At 51.8% G+C, this 26,957-nt stretch overlaps 7 protein-coding genes across 7 annotated transcripts; 1 reads left to right on the forward strand and 6 right to left on the reverse strand.

Moving 5' to 3' along the window:
• Window positions 1-2,329: 2,329 nt before the first annotated feature.
• B0I36DRAFT_208605 (uncharacterized protein) lies at window positions 2,330-2,596 on the reverse strand (the record flags this gene model as incomplete). Its single annotated transcript, XM_046148872.1, has 1 exon — window positions 2,330-2,596. A coding segment is annotated over one exon (267 nt), but the record flags the coding sequence as incomplete, so codon positions are not given.
• A 5,945-nt stretch (window positions 2,597-8,541) lies between these two features.
• On the forward strand, window positions 8,542-14,623 carry B0I36DRAFT_356229 (uncharacterized protein; the record flags this gene model as incomplete). Its single annotated transcript, XM_046157570.1, has 6 exons — window positions 8,542-8,935; window positions 8,963-9,103; window positions 9,767-10,597; window positions 10,664-13,627; window positions 13,652-14,146; window positions 14,616-14,623. 6 exons carry the CDS (start codon window positions 8,542-8,544, stop codon window positions 14,621-14,623), a joined length of 4,833 nt encoding a protein of 1,610 aa, XP_046004509.1.
• Window positions 14,624-16,350: 1,727 nt separating this feature from the next.
• Window positions 16,351-16,954, reverse strand: B0I36DRAFT_356230 (uncharacterized protein; the record flags this gene model as incomplete). Its single annotated transcript, XM_046157571.1, has 2 exons — window positions 16,351-16,667; window positions 16,879-16,954. 2 exons carry the CDS (start codon window positions 16,952-16,954, stop codon window positions 16,351-16,353), a joined length of 393 nt encoding a protein of 130 aa, XP_046004510.1.
• A 2,113-nt stretch (window positions 16,955-19,067) lies between these two features.
• On the reverse strand, window positions 19,068-20,267 carry B0I36DRAFT_256765 (uncharacterized protein; the record flags this gene model as incomplete). The annotated part of the gene is made up of 1 exon (XM_046150962.1): window positions 19,068-20,267. One exon carries the CDS (start codon window positions 20,265-20,267, stop codon window positions 19,068-19,070), a length of 1,200 nt encoding a protein of 399 aa, XP_046004511.1.
• A 1,202-nt stretch (window positions 20,268-21,469) lies between these two features.
• On the reverse strand, window positions 21,470-22,765 carry B0I36DRAFT_356232 (ankyrin repeat-containing domain protein; the record flags this gene model as incomplete). The annotated part of the gene is made up of 1 exon (XM_046157572.1): window positions 21,470-22,765. One exon carries the CDS (start codon window positions 22,763-22,765, stop codon window positions 21,470-21,472), a length of 1,296 nt encoding a protein of 431 aa, XP_046004512.1.
• A 700-nt stretch (window positions 22,766-23,465) lies between these two features.
• Window positions 23,466-24,710, reverse strand: B0I36DRAFT_340571 (uncharacterized protein). The gene is given in 2 exon segments (XM_046155954.1): window positions 23,466-23,521; window positions 23,536-24,710. The coding sequence occupies 2 exon segments, from the start codon at window positions 24,389-24,391 to the stop codon at window positions 23,472-23,474; spliced, it is 906 nt and encodes a 301-aa protein (XP_046004513.1). The 5' UTR covers window positions 24,392-24,710; the 3' UTR covers window positions 23,466-23,471.
• Window positions 24,711-26,028: 1,318 nt separating this feature from the next.
• On the reverse strand, window positions 26,029-26,594 carry B0I36DRAFT_340573 (uncharacterized protein). The gene has a single exon (XM_046155955.1). The coding sequence runs from the start codon at window positions 26,588-26,590 to the stop codon at window positions 26,357-26,359; it is 234 nt and encodes a 77-aa protein (XP_046004514.1). The 5' UTR covers window positions 26,591-26,594; the 3' UTR covers window positions 26,029-26,356.
• Window positions 26,595-26,957: the final 363 nt, after the last annotated feature.

The raw sequence follows: 26,957 nt of genomic DNA on the forward strand, positions 1-26,957 counted from the left end.
TCTCTCCGTGATTCCCTACCACTACAGCAGGAGCTGCCCTGCCAGAGCCTTCCGACTTCACCACCGACTTCATCACTTCATCCCAAGGCCTCCGACCGCGGGCCTGCTGCACCCAATTCGGTTACACAAGACCTTCTCCTTACACATGACCTTCTCCTTGCCGACCAACTATCCACAGCAGTTCTGTCATGGCCTTTGCATACACTTTTGTTCTACGCGCGTTCACCCCGGAGACTCTTTCCTGCATACCCCGCCACTGGGCCCAGCTTGAGTTCGAGTCGTCCATCACCAAACGTATGAACGGAACGAATGGGTCTCAGAGCCTCCTTGTATAGAACAGCAGCATTAGGGGTGATATCGCCGCGATGGCGGTATGAGGAGACGAGGCCTTCGAACAGGTTGTCATATCCTGTCAAGCGCTTCGTACTAGCCGAGAAGGATTCTGGCAGAAACTGGAGACACCTGCACCAAGAACCCGCGATGAATTAGCCGCGATGCCGTGAAGCAGTATCAAATCCCTGACCACGCATCTACTACCGCATCAAAGGCAGTGCGCACCCAGAAGGACAGAAACGAGGGCCCAGCAAATAAAGGAGGAGTTGACACAAGCACGAGCAGTCGCGAGAGCCCAGCAAGAACGCAGCAGGAGAGAACAGGACGCGGCGCGGCGACAGCGCCCCACTCTCTCTAGCCTCCCCCGCCGCGGTACGGCAACACCCGCACTGACAAAACCCGTGACAAACACTAAGAACCAAGACGAGAAACCCCACCCTCTACTCCTTGTCCTTGTCCCCCACGACCCGGCGCGCAAACCGAGGACGAACTTACAATACTACGAGCTAGGCTCTCAAGAGGCGCCATCTGACGTTCGCGAAGGGAGCGATCATGAGACTCCGCGAACTCACTGCCGCCGACGTGGCCTTCAGCACGACCCTTCCCGAGCTCGGAAATGAAGCAGAGATATATGGATTCTCGGAGGAAGCCACGCGGTCGGTTACCTCAGTGAGGCGGTTGGCGGATGCGCCTGCCACAGGATTGAGCGACAATCACATACACGCGCACCATTAGCGATGCGAGACCGAAGCGTGTGGTAATGTACTTAGTCATGTGGGTGAACATTTCTAGGGCGCGTAGCTAGTGGGGCCGTATCATTTCCAGATGTACACAATATATCAGCGACGCCCTAGTGCGGCGCGCTGACCCAGTGGTATCGTGGCTTATGGGCGTCTCGGGCGGAGCCGGGCCTGAGCTGGGAGGAAGGAGCACTGCCTGCTGCTGCTGCTGTTGCTTTTCTTGCTTCCGAAGCAGCTTGATGGCCTCGGAGGCTAGGATGGCGGCGGCGAATTTGCGGCCAGAATGGGAGCCCTTATACGAAGGTGTCAGGAAGGGCTCAGTACAGCTGGAATCGGCGACTTACCTATCGAGATTGTTGCTGCTGCCGTGTGAAGGTTAGCCAGACGAAGCAAGCGCGGAGCGTCTATTCATCCATGAAGACGACGGCAACGTCGTCATCGTCTTCAAAAGAGCACTTAGGGGGTTGACGGGCTTGGCGAAGGAAGAAACAGAACGAACGAAACGTGCAGCAATGAGGCTGACCTATACCCAGGCACTGCACCGATGGCCATCTCGCCCCAGATGCCGAAGTGCTCATTGGGCATTCGGCGCAGCGCTAGAGGGGCTTTCGCGCACCGCCCGCCCTGCGCACATGGCCGGTCTGTGGACGGTCTCCCTGTGCAAACCGTGGTTACTGAGGTCCTCCGTTTCAGTTTTCGGCAACGTCTGGCTGGCTTGCATGCGACGAGAACGTGGAGCGTACGCGTGGAGGAGACGCCAAGGAGATAGATCAAACGTGCTGTCGTACCTCGACTGACTTCGCTTTGCTATCCGCCCGACATAATTGAATAAGGGCAGTTAATCTTGTTGGCCAATTCGTAATACTCCCAGTCGCAACAAAACTTCATACTGACTGCATCGAGCCATCAATCTGCACACACCACGGCGCTGCTGTCATCATTGTCCACGATTCCCACAGCCAAGACGTCTGAAGTAATTTGCTCGCAGGTGCCATAATAGAACAATTCCATATGTTTCAAGACAGAGACACGCTCCACGTACGGTTATGCTTGAAAGACGAGAGTTATGATACCGCAGATAAATTCCGTCTAGATAGCTACTGAAGGCAATTAGCGCCACAATACCTTCCATAGTCTATGCTGGCTTTAGTCTGCTATCGCTAGGTCTGGTACACTCCAGCGAGTTCTACGGTCATTTCGTGATTCCATGCCCCTTCTCTCCTCATCTTTTCACGAACATCGATGTCTCGCTGCACTTCCTCCTCGGTCAGTCTGTCTGCGCCGCTCCAGTCGCCACTCGATTTTCTTCGTCGAAACATGTGGAAGCGATCCTTACTCTCCGGGAATAATTCCTCCATATTGAGAGGGGCGGGCTTTCCGAACACGAGGAATGGGTTCACATTCTCCTGGTTGATGAGTGCCTTCCTGAGAGGCGATGCATCGGCCCATGAGGCAGTTTCGACCCTTTTAACATCTTCGTAATCGCTGTCGTCAGTGTCCGTGTCAATTTCAGGCAATTCAATAATGTCTCCGTTTTCGGAGCGAGAAGATTGTTCTGGGGATGAGTTGCTTGTACGCTGGGTCGCTGTAGATGCCGGACCACGGGAAGAAGAGTGAAGGGCGGGGTTTGAAGAATTGATCCTCGAGACCGAGGGAATCGTAACTTTTGGCCCCGGAGTCGAGTCCCGTGGTTGGATGGCTTTGCCCTGTTGACGTGGAGCGGCATCCAAGCTGCTTGACGCAAATGTCTCCTTGATTGTATTTCTTCGGGCCACAGGCGAGATCTCGTGCTTTTGCTCGTGTAAGTTGGTGACAGGAAATTCATTGAATTTGGCGTCGCAGAGCTTGCTAGAGCCATCTCCGCCAGCCGTCAGTAGCTGCTCCCCGCTGACCTCGAAGGGAGCGAGGTCGTCTACAGCGTAAGCTGTGTCAAGCTTCCGCTGGATGCCTTGAGAACCTCCTTCAAGGCGGAGCACAAGATCGTTTCCTACGATGCCCGAATCGGAGGTCGAGGCAAGGGCGTTGCATGGGTTGTTGCACGGCAAGTATTTTGTTGAGCCAATGGCCTGTCCAAGTTTATCCGCAACACCTGCCCTTTGTTGCGCAGCACAAGGTTCGGGTTTCAAGTCTCCGTTGTTCGCGTACTGAAGCTCACAGCATCTGGTTGGTCCGCACGGAGACAGATCGAGTAAGAGTGCGCGGGTATGTTTCATAGTCTTCCGAAGAAGAGCCGCGAGTTCCGGATTTTGGGACTTTAAAGCCCAAACATAACCTAGATTAAGTTCTGAGATGCGGCAGGGATTAGCCTCCATACCATCATCAATTTCGGATAGTCCTCGGTCGCTTACCTCTCCGCCGGTATTGTTTCAAGCTGGGCATACTCTCAAATGGAAACCAATCTAGATGAAACTCTACAAAGCACCGCCTAATCTCACTTTCTTCAGGGAGGTATTGTGGCAATATTGATTCTTCGAACAAATCTTTAATCTCGAATGCGATTTTGTGTATTACGTTCGCAAGGTCCTTGGATGTATACAAAATGAACTTGTGGCTGAAAAGGCTTACTTCTCCCAAGTACCAAAATGTTTCCAGAACGCGCGTGTTCCAGTTATGGGAAGTATAGTCAGAAATGGAAGAGTGCTCGAGTGGGTTGGATAACACCTTGAATATCTCTTTTTGTAGGATAGCGTGATCCCTCATGACCTCTCGTTTCGTGACGGCGGAATGGTCTTTCAAGGTGTCGTCGCAAAACTCTTTAGCTACGGTTTCGCCTTCTACCTGTTTCGTAGCAAGATATGTAGATGTAAATACTAATTTATCGTTCTCTGTTCTGCATACGTTGCCTTTTTGCCCGAAGTTGAGGCTACTAAGATAGCGATCTACTATTCGAACTGATAGTGCTATTGTTTCGAACGGGAACTTGTATTTCTCTCGGTATGTGACAAATTTATCAACTAGCCTGCTCCTTTCTAGCCACGCCCCTTCGAAATAGGCCTCGAGATTCGTAAGGTAAATAGACAGAGCTAGATCAGTATCGAGTGTAGATAATCCGTTAAGGTGTTCCTTTCCATCTTTGTTGAATCGCTTCGCCATCAGGCATATAAGAAACAGTGTCTACGGGCTTTAAGATCTCCTCAACATGTAGAAGTGGTCTCATTCACGTAATTCATACAGCATGATGTACGTGTGCCCCTCTTGTCACAAGCTGATTGCACTTGAATGAGCATTGCCAGGATGCTATTCTATGAGGTAAGCAAAGCTCGAGAAATATCGAAGCTGGTCGATTCTCGCTCTTTCCAGGAAGTCGTGATTCTTGGAGGGAGCTGTCACTCCCGCGCAAGCTGTAGATAGCTAGATCGCGGACGTAGATAGTAATCAATGTTGGTCTAGAAACTCCTCAAGACTCTAGGGACCGTTACCCACACTCGCGATCAACTTGTCGAGCTGTGGACTTTTATCGTTGCATCGTGCTGTGCCGTGCTGAGCCTTGCGTAATTTCTCGTGTCCGATCCTAACGTGAGCTGGGGCGCCGTGTCGCCATTGATTATAGTTGCTCCGTGTTCGAAGTCGCTCACTTTCTGTTTGACGCAAAGCGGAAGGTTGGACAGGGAAAGTGATCTGGATTCAACAATGGATAGTCTACTGGCATGAAAAAGCTACCAGCGGTGAATACAAAGTCCTTCTACGGCTGCCACACTTCTATAGAACTCTGTACAATTAGAGCGGCCGAGGCAAGTCTCGATCACACCCACTGCGTGACCTTAGCGACAAGAAGTTTTCAGGCTACACTTCAGAGACAGCCGCTTAGTTTATTGAAATCACGACCTCGGGCATGCCTGCTGGATCAAGCGCAACGCAAAGGCCCAAATGTACGAAATGCTTCCCTAGGGTCGACAAACAACACCCTGGTAAACATGTCAATTTCCACCTTCAAAGACACGAATTCGCTTGTCTATGGTTTTGGTGTATTTGAAGCCGCGAGTAAGCCACTCTCGTGGATGCAGTGGTGAAGCAAACTGATCGGGTCAATGCCGCACCTTGGAGGCTGGCGAAACGTCAACAAGGACACAGGGTAGCAGTCGCAACGCGTGCAGTCACGGACAAGGCATGTGTAGTCCTTCTGAAGCTTGTAGCGACGTTGACGACGTCCCAACTCGCACTAGTTATCTCGCGCTCCGCCAAACAGGCCCGTACCTCAAACAACACCAGTCCAAAAGAGATGGGTCTTGCCACCTCGGTCTCAGGGCACCACCAGTCTGCACTCCCCCCCAGGGCCTTGTCCTCTGGGAGTCTGATGCCTCTGCGACCCGCTGTAGCTACTTTGCCACCTAATCCACCAGATTTCCAGGTCATCTGGTGCACAGAGCAGGGCTTGTGGTCCTGCAATGTCTGTTCGCCTCCAGCCCTGCTACTTCCCGAGATTCCTAGTCGCACATTTTCCAGTTCCAGCCTTCCGGTGCCGCGCTCCGTGCTGCCCTTGCTTCGGTCATGAGGCATTGTTCATGTTTAATCTTGTTCAATTGTTGAGTCTTCCTGGCTATGGCACATCCTCGGGTCATCACCGTATGGGGTGGCGAGCTCGAGGCACCAGCGTTTCGTGCACTCCAGGAGATGCGCGCTATGGGCCGATCTCTGACCGTATGCGAGCCATAGTGCCCAACGAGGACATGGTGCTCTCGCGGCACTGTCCTCTGTTCGGAGAAGTAGATCGACCCTACCGCGTATTAGCTGGTCCCCTGTTCCAAGGGTTTCCACACAGTCGACCCCTGTGTGCGGATCCCACGCCACTTCTTCGTGCCTTTCATGGAGACGGAGCACGCGTCGACTGCGCCCCCGCTCGTCAAGGTCGCTCTGGTCCCGTGAAGGCCACTTGCGTAATTATGCAGCGCATGTCTCACGCTGCGTGTCGGCCGTGATCTTTAATGCAGGTCTTAGTTGCGCGGGGTGCGCGATCCGGGCACTGTTCTTCCTCGCCGCTGTGCACAACGCCAACGCAGTGCCGGCAGCGGGCTGTTGATTCGTAGGTACGGGCCTTAGGGCCAGACCCGTATTAGTTGAAGCATTGCAGGAACCGGAGACGAGGTCGTATAGCTCACAATCGAACAGCCGCGCGTGCCAGACGCGGCCACAGTTAACCAGCTCACTCGCTACGGTAATGCCGCTCGTTAAGGGAACGAGTAACGGCGTGTGTGGCCTGCGGGCCCTTTGGCATGTCACCCCTTCATCTTGTGATATCCTTAGTATTCCCTTCAGGTAACGCAACCTTGCCTGAAAAGGTGACGATGACAGCACTTGACTGGAGGCGCGTCGCTGTCATTGCCTCGCCACCGCGCAGGCCTACACCGACCGGCTCGACTATTGACCCGGACTCCTTCTGCAGGAGCGAGCCTCTCCGACGGGGCAGAGGTAATGGCCTGCCATTTTCGTTTGTCTGCGAACCTGCAGCGGCTCCTGTCCAAGTCGGCCGTTGTGTCTCGAGTGCAGCCGCTACGGTGGGCGCGATGATCGCCTTGATGTCGTTCTCGCCGGTGGTCGTCTCTAGGCGCCTTACCGTCGCCTCGTTGTCGCGGAGCTCGGACTATCGGCTCATTGGGTCGCGTGCCCCCCCACCCCCCCCCCCCCCCAATTTTCATCGATTGTTCCAAGTTTGACTATCCCGTTCTCCATGTCGTCGACTTTAGGCTCGTCGCTCATTGTCCGGTCGCTCGTTACGTAGTGCACGCCGTTTGCCGTGCTGTCGCGCTCCGTCCTGCCATGGGGTGGCGCTGGCTCTAGTCAAGCGCGCCCAGCAATGACCATCGGGTCTAGCATCGCGCGCGCCAGTGATGGGCGCACGAAGTGATGGCACTGCTATGTCCTTTCGGACCTGCGGATTCGTGCCTTCTGGCCTATTGTCAGATTTGCCGCTTTGTCCTTGAATTATTGGATGAAAACCCCCTATACGGCGAAAACTTCCTGAGCATAGAAAATATCGTGGCGATACTGAAATGAGAACTTTTGCGGCGGAGGGCGAGCGCGAACTGGGATAGGGTATACTTTTTTGCTCGTTTGTGCCAGGTCATGGCGCAGGTATCATGTTATGGTGTCTTACTATGCGTGATAGGCGTCTGTCGAAGGAATCATCCCGGCTGATGCTCGAAGGGCTATTCCGTCGTAGCTTTTTACAACGATAGGCTGGAGGACTTTGCATGTTTGTGGACTCGGAGCTTCCTTGCACCTTCTTATTAGTCTGAATTGCAGCTCTTCGAGTTACGTCCTGTCATTAGCACCACCCGAGAGTAGTGGCAAAATCCAATAACGTCGACTCGCCTATATAACTGTCCCCTCCGTGACTAAATGTACAAAAAGGAGTACAAATCTAGGCAAACCTCATTCAAAGATGCACGGAGCGGCCAATTCCGTGTGTAAATTCCATGGACTATCATGCATCAGGTCATGAATACTAGCACACAAAGAACATGACGTCTTAGTGTCGGCTACGAGACCGCTCATTTAAAGCCTATACTTTCTTCAGGTTCCGCTACATAGTATTGGGGGTTCCCAATCACACATCCAACACACGGCGGAATCTGCAACATAAGCAGGACGTCATCGAATACGTAAAGCTTTCCCCTACCTTTATATTGAAGCACGATAAACCCCTCCTCAAGGTGCGAGGCCTCTGCCCGACGTGTAATAAGGCCATCTGTACTTCCGTTGCGACATGGCACCAAAAAAAGTAAACGGGTGGGCAACATTCTGGACCACTATCTTCGATGAATATGGGATAGAGCCCCCAAAAGAGAAGTCGGAAATTCTATGGACTTTAGTACGGTTCGTCAACCCACTTCGCCAAGATCATATTCTCGAGAGTGGACATGATACTCGCGCGGCGAAAGTCGACTTGGCGATAGCCATCCAGAAACAGGACCATTTAATAGATTTTACAAAGGGCGTATGTCAATGGCTGTGCGAAAACCAAACAGGGAGTCAAATAAAACCAGATACCGAAGCCATTATGAGAACATTTCAGATCTATAGGAGTTTTGGAGAGTGCGATGAAGAAGAGCTCACATCATTCGAATCTACGGTTGTTGAGTTATCAACTGGACACGGGCCAGTAAAAATCCCCGTACACTCCGTAGCCCCCGTGATACCTGAAAAGAGTAGACAGAGTCTTCTCTCCGAAATTCCCAGTGAGGATACTCAGGAGACATTTGGAGCGACTCAAGCCATCCAGGACGACCAACTTGAGGGATTTGGGACCAGAGAGAACAACACAGTGACCACTAGGTCCCTTGCAAGGAAATTGGCGATACGTGAGGCGGGGATTCGCCAGGCGGGGATACGTAAGGCGGTGAACAAAAGGGGAAGAAGGCCAGTCCCATTAGGGACCCAAATATCCAAGTCGACGGGCATAGGTTATGGGAATGAAGAATCAGATCTCAAAAGAAACCATGAAGGGGCTTTGCACCCACGAAGCACAGCGATGGACGTGGACGTTGGTGTGGAGCAGGTGCAATATAATAAAGAGGAGGATGGACAAGCTTTACACGAGCGAAGCACAAAGAACGATGGCTCAAGAGGGCTGGAGGCAGGACTCGGGACAATCAACTATCAGACGTCAGCAGACGAAATCAAGCGAGCCACTGGACTGTCTTCAGAAATTCATAAGCACAAAATCCCAGATCAACACGAACTGGCGCATAACAGCCCGCAGAGACAGGATGGCCCATCGCAATTATCAGGGCCTCCATCGGAGCAGGCTAGCGCCGGCGGTGAAGCAAGCGAGCCATTAACGAATGAGATAATTCCAGTTGAGAATCATAGCTCGCAATTCATTCAGGGAGCCGAGGATGGGGACGAATTAGGGAACAAGCGAAGTATAGATATAGAACCCATTCTCATAGATGCAGTCATGACCGAACACGAAGCCTCTCCTACCAACAGCACACATGGATCACTCAACCCGGTCTCGGAACCTATCTATGACGGAACTGACGACGTATCTGACGACGATAGCACAACAGGCAAGAATAGTGGTATCGCCGGTAGGATGGTGGATCTGGGGAATCAGTGCATTAGTTCTCACAAGGGTAGCATGATTGGGTACCAACATATCGAAGCGGTATCAGATAGCGGTTGGCAGAGACCCTCAGAGGAACGCTCAGCGCCGCAGGACAAGATTATGTCACAAGAGTTAGGCTGCAGGCCTGATCCCACACTAGCAGACTCCAATAAAACTCGCTCGGAGTTGGGCGAGAGGACAATTCGGCATTCAGCCCCAGATGAACACAATGAGCAGTCTCCGCCGGCAAACTCATGTTATACAGTAAAGTCTAGTGAGGAGTCGCACGTGGAGAGTATACAGAGTTCTCTGCCCGAAACTTCTATCGACGGTACTCAGAAGTCACAGGTGGAGAGCAGGCGGCGTCCTCGGCCCGAAAGTCTTGGTGACAACAGTCACGGAGCTTCTAAGAAGAGGAGATTAAACACGTCGGGGAAAGAATCGTCCACAAACCCCCCCACTGATGCGCCTCATGATGTAGACATGGTGGACCGGGACACGCGGAATTGCCACGACAGACTAGATTCGAAACAGCTTGATGAACAGCCTACTCCCCTTTCCCTTGACAATAAGGCTTCGGAGAAAGGGGCTCTTGGCGTAAATAGGAAACGGATGGACGATCCGGATGACGACACAAATGCTACAGACCAGATGGGCAGCACGCGTCACGCGGGAGACGAGTATAGTTCAGCTGTGCGAGATCAGGAAGAGGCATTTGGAGCGACTCAAGCCAGCGCGCCTTTCAAATTTGAGGGATTGCGGACCAGAGGGGACAACACAGCGAGCGTTCAGGGCCGTACAAGCAGGAAGAAGATATATAATGACACGAGGGCTGGGAGAAACACCAGAAGACTCAGGACGAGGGGCGGCGGTAGTGGAGAAATAGCAGATCCCCAAAGAAAGCACAAGGATGCTTCGCACCTACAAAGCACACAGATGGAATTAGACGAGGGTGTAGAGAAGGTGCAAGATCTTCAAACGGAACAGGTACAAATTGTACCCGAGGAAAGCAGGAACAATGATCGCTTAAGAGGCTTGGAGACGGGGCTCGTTACAATCAGCAATCAAAGCTTAACAGAGACAACTATGCGAGCCACTCGCCTATCCTTAGAAATGGATAACCACAAAAGATCAGATCAGCAGGACGTTATACTGAATAGCCCGCAGAGACAGGATCATACATCGAAATTAGCAGAGCCCCAATCCGAGCAGCCTAGCGTCCACCGGGAAGCAATCGAACCATTAATAAAGGGGAAAATTCTCGTTGACAACCTTAGCCCGCAACCCATTCAGGGAGCGAAGGACGGGGACGAATTAGAATACGCAGAACCCATTGACGCCGAAGATGAGGCCTTTCCTACCAACAGTACAGATGGAGCAGTCATATCGGCCTCGAAACCCATGTTTGAGCCATCTGACAACGATAGTACAATGGGGGGCGAGAATAGTGATACCCCTGATAGTATGGTTGATCTCGGTGAGCAGTGCAGTAGTTCCCATAATCACAGCCGGGTTGAACACTAACATATCGGAGCGGTATCAGATATCGATTGGCAGAGACCCTCAAGCGAGGCTGCCATAATCACGGATGAAGGCCAGCCTTCCACAGAGGAACGCTCAGTGCCGCAGAACAAGATCATGTCACAAGAGTTAGGCTGCAGGCCTGACCCCACAATGGCGGACTCCAATGAAACTGGCTCGGAGTTGGGCGAGAGGACAATTCAGCCTTTAGCCCCTGATGAACACAATGAGCAGTGTCAACCGCAAACCTCATATTATAAAGTACAGTCTAGTGAGCTCCCAACACCTCCTGAGGCGAACAGAGCAAGTGGTATGGTGGTCGTACTGTTTCAGAACGAGACTATCCAAAGCGCGCAATCCGACTTTGACGTGTTAGACCCGCCGCAGACCGAGAGCGGATTGGCTGGGGTCCCTGCGTCCAGAAGTACAAAGCCCTCGAACCAGGAGACACCAGATAACCGCCCTGCCTCGCCATTAGAGGAAGACGAAGGTATGCACTCCGGGGAAGATATACCCAACCCTCCGGTCTCCCAAAATAACGACACTGGCGAGCCAGGAGAACTTAGCCATGAGCCTATGCAAGGACTCCAGACCGGGACCGATCGGAGGATTGAGATGGAGCATGAAGGCTGTACCTATGACGAAGTCGAATGTGGACAGAAAGGGAGGGCGAGTAGTTCGAGATTCACAAGCCGCAAAGCGACGGTCTCAAAGGCTCGCAAAGATGTTGCAAGAGTAACTGGTGCAAGAGTAACCAGGTCTCAGGCGGTACAGAAAAGAACAACACATCTAGCCAATGCTGTTCAACGTGTGTTATCACAACATACCCAGAGAAGTCAGGATAGCAGAGGTGGGGATAGCTCGACCCCAGTCCCGGAGATGCGGGCGGGCATTGACCCAACCATGGATGATAGTGACATGGAAGTACTTGATGGGACAGAAGCCTCCGAACGACACCAAGAAATGGCGCTGGTCATGCGTACTTCAACGGGAGGGTCAATCGAAAGACCTCCAAACGAGGTCTCGTCGGGTTCAGGCCGAGAAGTGAGGATAATCGCAAGCCCGATGAAGACGGCGGGGCACACATCAGAAATCGCTAGTCCCTCGTTAGACACGGCCCACAGTATGGGAGTATATGAACGACCGATATCACCTTTCAAAGAGCTCTCAAGCGCTACGCAGGATGATTGCGGCATTTTCGCAGTCAATGAGACGATGGTTACTCAAGAAGGAGGCTGGTTAAGCACAACGCCACCAGCACATCTTCAGGGACATATTCTAGCTGAGAGAGACGCTGGTATAGCAGACCATACGGCCCAACTCGAACTGGCCGTTCGGAATATGAGTGACGAACTTGTAGAGAAGAACCGGGAGCTTGCAGACAAGGATTGGGCACTTGCAGAGAAGGATCGAGCAGTTGCAGAGAAGGGAAAGGCACTAGAAGAGAAGAATCGGGCGCTAGATATCGAACGGCACCGCGCGGACAGCTTGAGTGATACGCAGAATAAGCTACAACAGATGCTGAGCCAGTTGCATGAAAAAGCCGAAAACGCACGACAATGCGAGCAAATGGCAACTGACAAAGCATCCTGTCTCGAGACCCAACTAAAACAGCTACAAGAGCATGCTCAGCGGGATCTTGATGTTATGAGGAGTAAACTGGAGAGTGACATGAAGGAAACATTGGATTCGCGTGAAACCAAGCACAAGGAAGACCTTGGCAATATCGAAGCGGATTGGAAAGGAAAGCTCTGCGAGACGAGCTTCTACAACATTCAAGCGGCTTTACTAGCAACGGAGATCATAACAAAACTCATATCAGACGTTCGTCGCCTTGAAAAGGAAAAGAGTGAAGCCAGAAAGAGGTCCGATACGCGAATAACGGAACTAAAACGGGAGCACAGCGATGCTCAAGCGAAGTTAGTCCACAATATTGGACTTGAGGTTAAACGCCTTTATCCGTACATTAAGTCAAAACTAGACACGTCGCAGGAAATCTGCAAGATTCTGAAAGAAGAGAGCTCAAGACACAGGAATATGCTACGAGAGATCGCTGGCAATAGCCTAGATAAAGTGGAATTACATGCAAGAGATGGAGACGAACTCGTAGCGCGAGTCATGGTGTCTCTTCGAAACATGCAAGATAGCGTTCGCGCTGCTACTGAGGCGACCGCCCATGGTAGACTGGAAGAGCACGTGCGCGAAATTACAAGGCTGACTAATAACGAACAGAAGCTTCTGGACGAGGTTGAAAAGCTCCGTAGAGAGCAGGCCTCCACTTCAAAACTGGAAAGCCAGTACCAAGCAAAATTAGAGGAACTGGACAATGATCGGCAGCAGCTCCTCCTAGAAAGAAATAACGCAAAGAGCTCTCTAGACACTATCTTTGACCAACTGGACATAGATTTGTCTTGTAGGGACTCTACTGGGGAGGAAGATGCAGCTGCCCTTGTTGCATCGCGGGTCAATGAAATTCAACACCAGTGCGCTGTGTCAATACAGGGTGAGCTTGGAACAGTAGAAAGCTCTCTTGATGACATTATTGCTCGGCATAAACCAGTCTCATCTACAATCGAGATAGCAAACGAAGATCGCACTCCTAGGGATCGCTTGGCTAATCGCGTGATTCAGATCGGCACAATATGTGACGAGCTCAAACTGAGTAAGGAGATACTTGCAGAAGAGTGCAAAGGTTTGACAGAGGCCAGCAAGAGCGTCCAGCGAGATGAAGTGAGTCAAGCTGCGCAGGAAGGAAGAAAAGAAGTCCTTCACAACATTCAGCAACAGGTCTCAAAACATGCCGCACATGCGATTTGCGCCGGCCGGTTTGATAACGAAGAAGAAATTATTCAGCACTTGATCAAAACAGACCATAACCTTCAAGAGGAGATCTGGCATGTGGATGAGTTCCTCGATAACGTGCTCACGGGGGCGGGCGTGGAGCAATATATTGTTCGTGATATTGCGACTCTAGGAACTAGGAAAAGTAAGTTAGAGCACCTGGCTACAGTGTACGATCGTTTGTGCCAGTCAAACAAGGAACACGATACTATAAAGCGGCCTCAAAACACAAAGGAAATTTACGAGTTGAGTCCTACCAACAACGAACAGCATTGTAAGGATGTACGCTTGGCGCCAATAGAAAGTGAGGCAGAGAGTACCTCCATGCACCAATCAGAGGAAGTCGCGAGGTCCAGGGAGCCGTCCTGTGAGATCAATGTAGCGTCGAACGAGCACGACCAGGAACCGGAAGACACATGTATATTGTCCTGGGCAGGTGCATGTAATGAAGAGGAGTCAATTGACAGCAAAGACTTGGCGGGAGACAACACTCGCGCCGAAGCGATTCTCGCCGATGTTGGAACTCTCAAAGCCAACTTCAACATCAGAGAGGCCGGGAAAGCCGATGTCGAAACCATAATGGCAATAGAGTTATCAACAGAGGAGATACGCGACCTCCGATCAGCAGTATGCAAGTGGCTATCCGAGTGGCTATCCGAGTGGAGTAAGCAGCAGGAAGAGTCGTACGCAAGGATGAACAGTGAGCGAGTCAGTCTCCATAGTATTGGGCGTGGGACAGCTCGGTTCATGATGCATGGGACGGAAGTCACTTGCCTCAAGGATGATGCGAAACAACTCAAACCACCGTCAGCCCAAGTGCAGGCGGGCAGTGACGTCGAAGACGCGGTCAAAAAGCCAATTACTAAGTTTGCTAGCACACAAGAAGCCTGGGTCTTCTTAATTCAGAGCGAGATAAGGACCTTATCAACGAGGATATTAGATATAGAATGCGACACTACACGAACAGAGGGGAATGGTGCTGAGATGCAGAGAGTGATTCAAGAACTTGGCCGTTGGCATGACCACTTTCGAGCCCTTTCGGCCTACATAGTGACTCGGACGAGCGGCGCTATCAAGAAGGATCAAGAACATAAATGCGGCTATTGCAGACTTACAATGCATACTTACCGTAGATGTATAGACCTCGCTGAAGACAGAAGAAAGAAACGGGAAAATTGGCCAAAGGGTAGTCGTCGGCGACCTGGATAGTGCCTTGGTAGTTTAAGCGGGACTTCCAAGATAGAAAATGAATGGCCAGTAAAGATGACATGCGTCTGTTCGCCACAACTCGGGCATTCTAGGAGTGCTCGTCGCTGCTAAAGTCTGTGTTGCACCCCCGGCAGGCTGCGAGAAGAAAAAGGAGGGTTATCACCCAGCCGCCATTTCGTCCCTCGGTCGTGAATGGCCGCCATTCCAATCTCAGCGCCTTCTTCCTCTTCTCTCAGCTTCCCTTTGAGGATAACCCTCGTGAAGTTTGGTTCGACGACGACTGCATGCAAGCTAGCACGGGTATTTTAGACGATCTGTCAACCACTTTCGGTATCTTTTGTTGCCTTTAGCATACCTTTAAAACCAGCCTCTTTGAACATATATACTACGTACATCGGCGCAATTCTAGGTTCCGCAACGCTTCCCGCGCGAACTACTGAGCGGCAGACATTGTCTGATCTGCCTCCCTTGCTGCTATAGCATAAAATATCGCAACGGGATGCGTCTACAGGCACGGCACTTCTATGATTAAGGCGGCTACTGCCAGAACATCGACGCTTGTTATGCGCCAGATACTATGATATCTTTTGTGACTGTGACCCTGTATAGTGGCAAGCTCACAATCTACAAATTTAACAGCGGTGAGCCGGACATGAGCACCTTCCATAGCTGGGGTCACTTTTCGCAGGTCGTTTGGACATAGACCACCGCCGTCAGGGTTGCTATGGACAATTATTTGAGCATGCCTGGAAGACTGAAGAACGCTCGCGGTGGTGACTCTTTGGAACACTTGACTGTGTGCAGTTACCCACCATGGGGGAATTATGGTGGCTGGCTCTGTGAAACGAGTCAATGTGTCGCTTGTTCATCCTTCTGTGCTCGGAAATTATGATTATTGAAGGTCTGCAAGCTGCGGATGGCAGCCAATGAGCATAGGTTGTTTTACTGGGCTTGAAATCAGAGTAAAGACTATGAATCAACATAGATATGGACATCTATCGCCTTGTACAGTATGGTTGACCATACTTTGAATGGGGAGTTGAATGGGGACACTAGAATTCACAGGTCATAAAATGCATCGAGGTCTGTTAGCGAAGCTCTCGGCTCTAGTGAACTTCTCTAAAGGAGGCCTTAAGCTGACGAAATAGCAAGACTCCTGTCCACCCTCGGCCAGCCCCTGGAAAGGTCGTCCGACGGGCAGAATAATCACTCCATTATGTCGAGTGGTCTTACATGATAGTCCAGATAGACTGCGACAGATTGCGCAGTGCAGCACTGTGAGATAGCTGGGATACTAGGACGTGGTTACATAAAGTTCGTCTGCTTCGATGTTCAGGTATCAATGTGCTCGTCTTGCAAGTGCACGATATATGTCTTAATAAAGTGTACTATGATTTATATCAAAAGCGCTTGAAAATGGGTGAGTTTCAAGTTTATACTATAGCTAAATTAAGTTGTCCTGTGGAATCATTTTGGACCATTCCACAAATTTTGTTTAATAGACTCGAGATGATCTTTAATAGATTTGGCTCCATCGACCGCAGCCTCGCCCAGCTTTGGATCATATTCACGACAGGTCACAATCTTATTAAAGGGCTCCGCCTGTTTCTTAATGTACTTATTGTAAGTGTTCTCATCGTAAGTGTACTCATCGTAAATTTACTGATCGTAAGTGTCCCCATCGCAAGAATTCCCCTCCGGCTCCTTAGGGATGGTTTGTAGTTTCCGCAAATGTTGTTTAATATACTTGAAATGTTCCTTAATGAAGCTGGCTCTATCGACCGCAGTCTCGCCCAGCATTGGATTATATTCATGAAAAGTCACAATGCTGTCAAATCGCTTTGTCTGCTCCTTGATGTAATTATCACCGTCAGTATCCTCCCCTGAATCCTCGGGGATGGCTTGTAGTTCGGGTATTTCAATATCCATGAGTTTGGCGACCCCCAAAAATTGTTTCGATATTTCTCTGTATGGGCCTTCCATTGTTGAGTTATACACACTTTCGTATGTCCCCTCGAACGTTCGTTTTCTCAGTCCTTCATAAACCCCATTGTAGATTTGAGTATAATGCGTGGCCATTTTCTGCCATGCTTTTGGCTTCCCATTCGGATGAACTTTTGCTGCTATAAGGAAATCAGAATCCTTCCTGGGCTGAAATAATTGTAAAGACTTCATCATAGTACATACCAAGAACGAGATAGCGACTTCTCGCGTCGGAGAACTCTACAAACTCGTCGAAGCCGAGGTTCTGGAGATGGGCCATAATCCTATAACTTCAGACTGCGGTCCGCTAGATACTGCTGCAAGTAACTCGTAAAGCACCATGAATATATAATGGGATTGCGCTTACAAAGAGTCACAGGTCTTACATATGCGGGCAAGTAACAATAGAGCATCTAACATATAATCGAATCATTTGGCGGCTGACGTGTCAACAAACATTGTCGCCCCGATATGAGTACGATGACACTGTGACCAATATATTTGGGACGGCTGCGAGAAGACTTTGTAAACAACCGGTAGCTCCGCTTTTACGACTGACGTAAATCCACAACAATATTCAGGCGCATCAGTCTGACATAAAATGTACTGTACTGTAACCCTATGTCTTAGTACAGCGGTGGCAGCGACGTGGAAAACCCCGCAGCTTGTCTAAAGGCTCCCCATTTTTGCAAGGGGGAAAAGGCGTATCGTCTATGGTCGAGAACTGTTGCGCCGCGCCTTGGTTCATTTGGTGGTACTCCTCAGAAACGTCCCCACGCAGATGGTTAATGTAAATAATGATGAGCGGGTTATCAGCAAGTCAACCGAGATTAACAGCTGAAAAAGGCTGCCCGGTAGATGATCAAGAGTCCGGGCGAAATAGAGAGTATCTCGTGACCTTCCTGTCTCTGGTGGCCTTACAAATATGAGAGGCCCTGGATGGGGCGTGCGCATCAGACAAGAGGTATTCAGCGTCTTGAAGCTAATACGAGGTCTTCTCGGTTGACGAGCTGTTGCGGGCGCCGCGCCCCTGTCCTCGCACCCCAGAGCCGTCCTCCATGATTTCAGATGAAGCGTCGGTTCCCTTGATTATTTTTCACACGTTTGCCGCGTTCAAGTACAGCTAGGTTCAGGTTCAGCGTCTCTAGTAACCAGTCGGAGAATAAAGGAAAGTGGAGCCTTGAACAGTGCCGAGTGATCAGGATTAAGTACCCTGCTATGAGAAACCTTAGCAATAGCTATTTTAGGCGCCTGTGATTATGACTCACCGATCCCCACTCGGGCTCCACAGCCCATCAAAACTGCCCAAGCGACGTTCTTCGCCTCTCTCGCTTTCTCAACCTCCACATACCGCTGCTAGGACGGCTGTAGCGGGAAATGGCTCCACGACTCTCCGACTCTCAACACGAACTGGTCGAATCCATGATCCGCCGAAGCTTCACAAATGAAGCCATAGCCAATGCTATCTCTTGTACAACGCGCGCCGTCAGTCGAGCACGAACAACCTACACACGATATGGAACCACGAGAATGCCATGCACACGAACTGGTCCTAATCCGAAGATCACGCCTTCGATGTTAATGGCACTTTGCCACAAGCTCGCAACCGAACCTGATATGACTAGACATGACATGGTGGAGTTCTTTAGTAAACATTTTGATGAGGATGTATCGGTGACCAACATCACTCGTGCTTTAAAAAGGGGCAACATGACTTGGAAGACAATGCGTCGTGTGGCCGAACAGCAAAGGCCCGAGCTACGACACTTCTACCAGTACAGGCTCAAAAGACTTGGATGTCGATCATATCATCTGGTCTTTATTGACGAATCTGGATTTGATAAGCCAGCTATGTTTCAACGAAAGGGTTGGGCGCCGGAAGGCGTCACTCCTGTGCACAGAGCAAGGTTCCAGCGCGGACCCAGGCTGCAGCTCCTTGCAGCATATTCTCAGAAGGGTGTAGTGCTGTCCCGTTTCTTGCATGGGACTGTGGACAAGCCCATCTTCGAAGACTTTGTAGAGCAGCTGCTCCGCCACTGTGGCAAATGGCCAGAGCCTGAGACCGTCCTTATAATGGATAATGTTTCATTCCACTACTCGGAGAGGATTCGACAGATGTGTGAGGACGCTTCTGTGAAGTGGGACTTCATTGCACCATACAGCCCGAGAACTAATCCCATTGAGGAGTTCTTCGGCGAAGTGAAGACACATATGAAATCACAACGTAAGAACCACCAAAGTTTCATTCAGAGAGATTTCGAGGGGTACGTGAAATCCTGTGTCAAGACGGTAGGTAGTAGACAAAGCAGTGCTGAGGGCCATTTCCGAAACGCTGGGATTTACGTAGAAACTTGTTCTTGAGAAAACATTGAGCTCGTTCAAAGAGAAGTCACTCAATCTACCGTGATTTCATCTACCCATTTCTGCACCCCCCAGCTCACAAATCGAGCGGCAACGCCTTCCAAGACCCCGTTCGCGACTAGCATGTTTTGCCCCTCCTTCTGATTGGCGTGCAGCCATTTAAGATCATATCCTTTAGCCACAGTTACCTCGCCCGCCAGCTTTGTCGCATCTCGCCAATGCTGATTGGTGACTCTAGCGCTTAGCCAGTGAGCATATATAATAGGTGCCATATCATCCGGCTCCGCAAAATCGACCGTCAATGCTGGCTGGCCCTGGCTAGAAGAATGTTCATGGCAGCACAAGCGGATGCTTATGGGCTGCGTGTCTGGCCCGTGGCGCTTCCGCTTCTTACGAGCATCTTCTTCATCCTTGCGTATCTTTATCAGCTCGCGAATTCCTGGAGGTACATCGGCATGCGTCTCAAATGGGTTGCCCTGCTCGGCATGGTCGACGAGCCGGTCCATGATGTCCGAGTCAAGCTTCCAATGCCGATCGTCCTCGCGCAGGCAGGGAAATCCTCGGTTCATGCAGCTTGCGCTAGTGCATTCCATCAACTGGTACACGTCTTTCCACACCGGACGATCACCATATGCTTCCTGCCGGGTGATAAGACTGTTCAGAGCTGCAAGATGTTTCTTGGTGGCTCCACGTCCTGCTTTAGCCTTTTTGTCTGGCGCTTGACTTTCTTTATATATGAGCGAGATCACGACTTTAATCGCGCCGCTGAGATTATTCCAGGACTTTAGTTTGCTTTCAATGTCACTCCAGTCAATGACTTGTTTAGGAAATCGCCTGGTATACGGCGGCACGCCACGCTTGGAGTTGGATAGGGTGATGTTTGTCTCGTCGGGCTGAAAGTGAGGCTCAGGTACGTTCTCGTTCACGGGACTTGAGAGTTCGGTCATTAAATTGTCGTTCCAGTACGCACCAGGCGCAATATCGACATTCTCTATAGTATCTTGTGTAAGCGTTGTCACTCTTCCCCGACGTAGTTGTAGCTTCCATATGAGAGTATAAGAGGGTAAAGAAGATGATCCATGGTCACTTGACCGTGGGGTCCGCTGTCCCTCGCTTTCGGAAAGATCGCCCTGCAATGCATGACCATTGGGTGTGCTGAAATCAAACTCAAAGCTCTGGCCGTCATTTGGATCTTGATCAAAAATGAGCGCATCGAGTTCCGGGTTCTGCATTGCGAGGACGTCCGTGCAATATGAACATCACGCGAGGTGTTGGGAGGTTGGACAAGAATGGGAAGCATATCGCGGCAGGAGGGGGTAAGGTAGGTCCAGGAGGACACCGTGTCCTTTGCATGACTTACTAAGCCAACCAGCTTTCAACTAGCCCTTCCACCAAAAAGCGCACCAGACTCCCGCGACTTGGGCATTGCTCGTCCAAGCTCCAAGCACGAGGGAAACATGCCGTCGCCCAGTTTAAATGCTATACCATAATTTTGCGCCACTGCAGCTGTATTTGGCCCAAAAGTCGGTGGCGTACACAACGCGCTCAAGGCAGGCTGTTTGTTGTGTGCATTTCGTTGGGAAACAATGCGTTAGATACAAAGGGCGTTGTGGTGTGGGGTGGTTTGTTTTGGCTCCGGTTTTAGCCTGGCCGGTGCGTGGAACACAGTCCAAGTACTTCTAGACGCCAGGCCACGCACTGTATCGCGGCCAAAAATAGCGATGTGGGCTAGAGTTCAAATCGAAACACATGGACGCTAAACCTGAACCTAACTGTAACAGTCAATAATTGATAAATCTTTGTCGGACTACCAGCTGCTCCATTATTGAGCCAAGAGTTCAAGGGCAAACATTTGCTATATATATAGCTGCCTCAAAACACTCCATATGCAGCTCGGAGCCGGAGCATCCTGTACACTTACGCGGGCATGGAGACAAAGGGAAAATGATACTTAAATTGATCGCTGAGGAAAGATGATGGATGTGTGGCCCGTGAATATTCGAGAACAAATATGCCTTTCCTTCGCATCCGAAATTCATGATGATGTCTCGTGGCCTCTTGGTCCCTGTTTGATCAGCACTCGCGACAACTAATCCGACAGTTATTCTTTTGAGGCCAGGTTCTGTTATGTTTCATTGGCTTTGATTAACGAACCGGTCCTTGAATGATACAAAGGCACCTCCGTACATGACCGAGTCTTATGATGTCGCCGATTTTACATTTTACAGTCTTCCTTTGTGTGGTCGATCGCTGGTTCAAAGGTCATTTGCGCGACCCTCTTGACCAGGAGGTTTCCTGAGTAATGCAGCGATGGAAGATCAGTCCAGTTCAGGCGCATGTGAGAGTCGGATCCATAATCGTCTACAAGTCAACTAATACTAGAGGACAACTCAGACCGGATGTCTTTGTCCTTTGAGCGCGTTAGATACAGTCACTAACGGCCACGTCCTTTATAGCCTCGCCATGCTGTAGCCTCGTACTTCTGTGTCAACCACGCAGCCACAGATCTGCTCTGAGCATATGCGTACTGGAGGGCGCTTTGCCCCTCATAATCCGTTGCATGGATATCTGCGCCAAGATGAACGAGCTGGGCTATCGTCTCAACGGTCCCGAATCTCAGCGCAATATGCAGTACCGTTCCATGATAAGAAAGCGCGTTGATGTCGAGTCTGGCCTCTTGGACAAGATACTCGACGATTTCCGCGCGGGCCTCCCTATTCTTTGACCTCAGGGCGTAGGCAATGACTGGGACGCCGTTCGGGCCGATCGCTGGCAGATGCGAGTGCTGTGCAATCAGGCGGAGCAGATCCAGGCGCCCGAGATGGATGGCGTATTCAGCAAGCAGCCGCCTATGGATAATGGTAGGCGCTCCCTTTTCTAGCAGATACCGGACCGTGTCGAGGTGCCCACCAAAAACTGCCGCAACGATGGGTGCCGTCCACAAGCCGGGCGACGTAATGTCAACGCCTCGCCCGTGGAGAAACTGCAGGACGACGGTGTGCCCCGCGTAGGCCGCCGCAGATGCTATGCTGTGGCCCCTCATCACATAGCGCATCCCTGCCGCGCCGTTTGCGAACAGGTATGCAAGCAACTCGATATCGCCGCGGATAGCAGCGCCGATACAGGACTTTCCGAGCATCTCTGCAGTTGGGACGGAGCTAAAACGCTTGAGAGCGGCCGTGTAACCCTGACAGGTACCATACCGAGCTTGCACGTAGAATGCATTCTCAGGTAGTGGACCGATAGCCTCGAGACGATGGATATATAGTTCAGCTTCCTCAACGCGACCCTGAATCATAAGAGCCAGCGATACAGCCTCCAGCCAAGCCGCCGACTCCTTGAAGTCCGTCCGCCGTAAGCTCAGCAGAAACTCCGTGGCGTAGGACTTGTTATGCTGGCGTTCCTCTTCTTCAGGGCTGAATGCTCGCCAGTACAAGTTCGCGACGAGGAACGCGATGAATTGGACATTCTGAAACGGCTTAAGATTGAGTTTGTACTCCTCTATTGCCAGGTCGCGGAAGGAAACTGGGGATGGAGCTGCTCGGTGATGGATCTCTGGACCATAGATGATTCTGAAAGCGATTTGGGCCACATCTCTCATGCCAGTAGACACCCTCTCAACACGGCATAGTGATTTGGCATCCAGATTTCCTAAGACACAAAGAAGGAGCTCGACGGGCAACCGTGTCAACAGGCATGAGGGGCCGACACTCCTCGCATTAGTGTCCATAACCGAGATAGTCTTTGATTTCCAGGCAGAGATAAATGAAGCGAGCGGAGCAGGGCGTGCGAGAGAGACTTTTGGCCCGGAGCCTGATTTAATGACCGGATTGCCTCTCCATCATCTATCTGAGATAACTCTGAAAAATGCGCAAGACCTGCATTCCCGGACTACCGTGATATGTCATAGATCACAAGCTCTCAGGCCCTGCGCTCATATGATCAACGCATATACATTTGTATGTACAGTAGCCTTTAGCGAGGCGACTTAAATTTATTAATAGATGGCGTGGATATTTGTTTGTTAGGACTGCTTGGGTGTATACATTGTTTGAGCTGGATCATTTAACCCCCAAACGTCGCAATCCTCAGCCTCACGGGGGCGGACCTCCTGGCTCCATCGTCAAACGCTGCTAGGACATGGGCAGGCCCTCCCATCAGGTAGAAAGCAAAGCGTAAGTGTGATGTGGAGCAGGAAATGGGCTATTGGGAATACAATGCAGTACCCGACAAAGCATCTAGAGCTCTCCTGAGAGCAGTCAAATGGGGCACCGGAGCGCGCGACCACCATTTATTATTTATTGTTCCCTCTGTCCTTAGGCAGCTATGTAAGTACTGCACTGTTATTATTTCCCACTTTTGATAGAAAGTGTGGCCACAGATTTGTGGAGGAGCAAGATCATTTAGTTTTACTGATTATAGCCTCTGACTATCGCCTACTCAGCTGTGAATGCTAGGCTTTGCCAATAAATCTCCAACTCTGCTTCTCGGCAAAAGAACGGAATAAGCCATGTTCCTCCAACGTGTTGGCCTTGTGTCCCATCAGAAACGGTTGAGCGTCAGGAGTGGCGAGAGCCGAGCCAAGTGTGCACAACTCGTCATGAGGCAATTTGCGGCACAGCTCGACCACTAATTTCCTGCGAATGCACCAATCGAGGGGCTGCAGGACGTCGGCAACATACCGAGCCGCCGTCCGCAGTTCACCGTCAATAGGCTTGTCTTCGGGAGTGTAGTAACACACCCTGGCGCCAGACCCACGTTCCATAGCCCGCGCCAGGTCTGCAGACACTACCGCCGCATCATCAATATACCCTTTGATACCTCTGTTTTGGAAGTGGACCACGAACCACTGCAGTGCGGCTAGTGAGAAGTTGTGCATCCAGATTTCGCACAGCTTGTCATCCATCTGCTGGGTTGTCCATGCCCGTAGAACAATCTCCTCCTTCTGCTGCGGCGTGACCTCGCATGAGCCAAGGCTTATCCAAGCAGCGAGCTGCCGCACTCTGAGGGTTGCAGATGAGCCAACAATGCGCGTGACCATCTGTCTCTTTGTGATGAGGAGCTCCGAGATGCGGTCCCCATACTGCTCGGCCATCCACTCGGCGACGGCTCCACTGTGAGAAATGGCGTGCTCAAAGGCATCCTGGCCAAGGAAGTCTGTGGCATGTATATCGGCGCCCAGGCTGATCAGCAGCGATACCGTCTCCACGTCTCCGGACCTGATCGCCAAGTGCAGTGCCGTCCCATTGATGCCCAGGGCATTGATGTCCAGCTTGGCTTCCTTGACGAGGAACTCCACAATCTCTCTCCCTCGATCCTTGTCGCGCAATTCCACGGCGAACCCGATACTCAACATGCCGATGGAGTTGGTCGTCGGCAGTGCCGAGTGCTGGCTCAGGAGCCGGAGCACACTCAGGCGCCCTCTCCAGATGGCATGTACCGCGAGAAATTCCCCGTCGATTTTGGTGGGAGCTCCCTTGGCCAGCAGGTAGCTGACAGTTTCGTAGTGGCCGTTGTTGACTGCCGCGAGTATGGGCGACGGCCATAGGTGGTGGCCGGTAATGTCTACGCCACGACCCTTCAGGAACTCCAGCACCGCGTTCTGCCCTCCAGAAGCGGCCGCCGACGCCACGCTGTGACGATCGACTATGCAGCAGAGATTGATCGCATACTTGGCGCACAGGTACTCGAGCAGGTCGACGTCACCGCGAGCGGCAGCCCCGATGACGAGTTTGTGCAGCATTGTGGAGCTTGGTTCGGCGCCAAGGCGCTGCAGTGCCTCGATTAAGCGCTTGCGCGAGCCGTAGCGCGCCAGAGCTATGACCATTCCTTCCGACGGCGGCCCGAGGGCGGCCAGCTGAGCGTAGCATTGGTCGGCTTCCCTCAGGCGGCCCTGTATCATGAGCGCCAGAGCCGCGGTTTCTAGCCAGACGGGACTGTATGCAGCATCACTACGTCGCAGGCTGAGCAGGCTGAAGACGGCAAACGACTGGTTGCCACTGTCTATGGGAGAGTGGACCTGCTCATACATGGCGTACAAGAGGGCCGTGATCTCCCACGTGTAATGGAAAGGGGTGCAGTCTAGTTTGTACTCCTCGATCGCGAGCTCCCGCAATGGCGAAGGCGATAGAGCCACTCGATGTCGGACACCAGGACCGTATACTCCTCGGAAAGCACTATGTGCTGCATGCCGCAAAGCCTGGCATACTCTCTCGGCATACCACAGTGACTTGGCGTCGAGGTTCTCGAGCACATAAAGGAGCAGCTCGGGCGGCAGCCGCGTGAGAGGAAATGGTGACCCACTACACAAACCCTCGGTCGCCATAGTGAGGCCCGGTGAACACTTTCGCTATGTCGGGTTGGGCAGGCTGAGCCGGCAGAGATGGTGACGTAACTTCATCGCTCGACCACTGTATCATTGAGCAAACTCTTCGCTTTATCGAAAAGCCCTCTGAGTCTTGCCGTGAAGTATTCATATTCTACATGTATGCTACTGCTCACAGCTGCCAAACGATCCGTGGCGTGTTCTGAGCTCGCCTCCGGCGAAAGACGCTGGGCACCAAGGTGGGCGGGTTTGTGTGTGTATGTTTGTGCATCCATGTTTGCGGAACTTGAGTATGTCCCGTGGGGGTTTGTTCGCGAATGCTGGGTCTGTTTGTGGGTGAGGAGATTTGTTTGGACGGGGGACCTTAGCAAAGCAGGTGGAGCAGAGCATTAGTCTGAGTGGTTGCAGCTGATGAGCTCCACAAACTGACACAAACCCGAACAAACACACAACTGCAAGTGTGAGTCCAATGAGAGCCGGCAAGGGGTTGTCAGATCCACACACTCCTGGGTCCCCATGCTTTGTGCTGCAGGCTCATGAGGCCTGCATCCCTGCTAGTGCCGTAGTAGACTCGGCCGTCATGCATGAGCGGACGGGGCTCTGCCAGACGGCGCACCGGGCCGGGTTCGTGCTGTCCCCGACCGAACACGGGGCCGTGAGGGCATACGCCTGGCGATATGTGGCATAATCACAAATTTGGGCAGTCAGGTTGGTCATGTATGATTTGAAAACTTGGCAGGAAGCGGCGGTTTACTGCGCTGTACTGGGATGTCAAGCCAACCCCGAGTCCCATCTCAAAATGGACGATTTGCCCTACCCCGGTCGTTGTGCTGTGAGGGGGAGAGGGCCGTTGTTGGTTCTCGTCAACAGCCACCATCAGATCCACTGACACGGGTCTACGCAACCCCCCAGACGAGTCAGCCGAGGGAAACCACCTGGTCTCTTTTTGGCGCGCGCAGAAATTCACGCAGTCTGCTCAAGTTTTCCCGGTGAGGTTCATGTACTGCAAGGCCGAAGAGCTATAACAAAGTCAATTATCAGCAGGCAGCCGCCTTGGAGTGCCCATCTCAGGACAACGGACAGTTCCCGTCCCAGGGAATTCTCGCAATGAATCTGCGCCACCTCCTCACGATCGGAGCTCTGGCGGCTAGTCAGAGCTCCGACTATGTCGGCAGCCAACAAGCCCTCACCCACCACGACCACGACCACCACGACCACCACCAGCCGCATGTGCTTGCTCAGCTCGCCGCCGTCCCATGGCCGCGCCCAGCCAGCCGGCGGAGCCTGATGAGCGCGAATATCTGCCGCTGCCTGCCGGGTGATTCATGCTGGCCCTCCCAGGCGAGGTGGGACGAGCTCAACGCAACTGTCTCGGGCAGACTGGTGGCGACCGTCCCCATTGGCTCAGTCTGCCATGACCCGACCTACGACGAGCAGGCATGTACAGCCCTCCGCGCGTCGTATAGCGAGCCAGAGACACACTACAGCTCGTCCTCGTCCATGATGGAGCGATTCTGGGCCAACCAGTCCTGCAACCCGTTTGCGCCGCGGGAGACGTCCTGTGCCGACCTCGGCAATCTCGTCAGCTACTCCGTCA

This window comes from Microdochium trichocladiopsis (assembly GCF_020744255.1).
Source record: "Microdochium trichocladiopsis strain MPI-CAGE-CH-0230 chromosome Unknown B0I36scaffold_15, whole genome shotgun sequence".
In the NCBI taxonomy this organism is placed as follows: Eukaryota; Fungi; Ascomycota; class Sordariomycetes; order Xylariales; family Microdochiaceae; genus Microdochium; species Microdochium trichocladiopsis.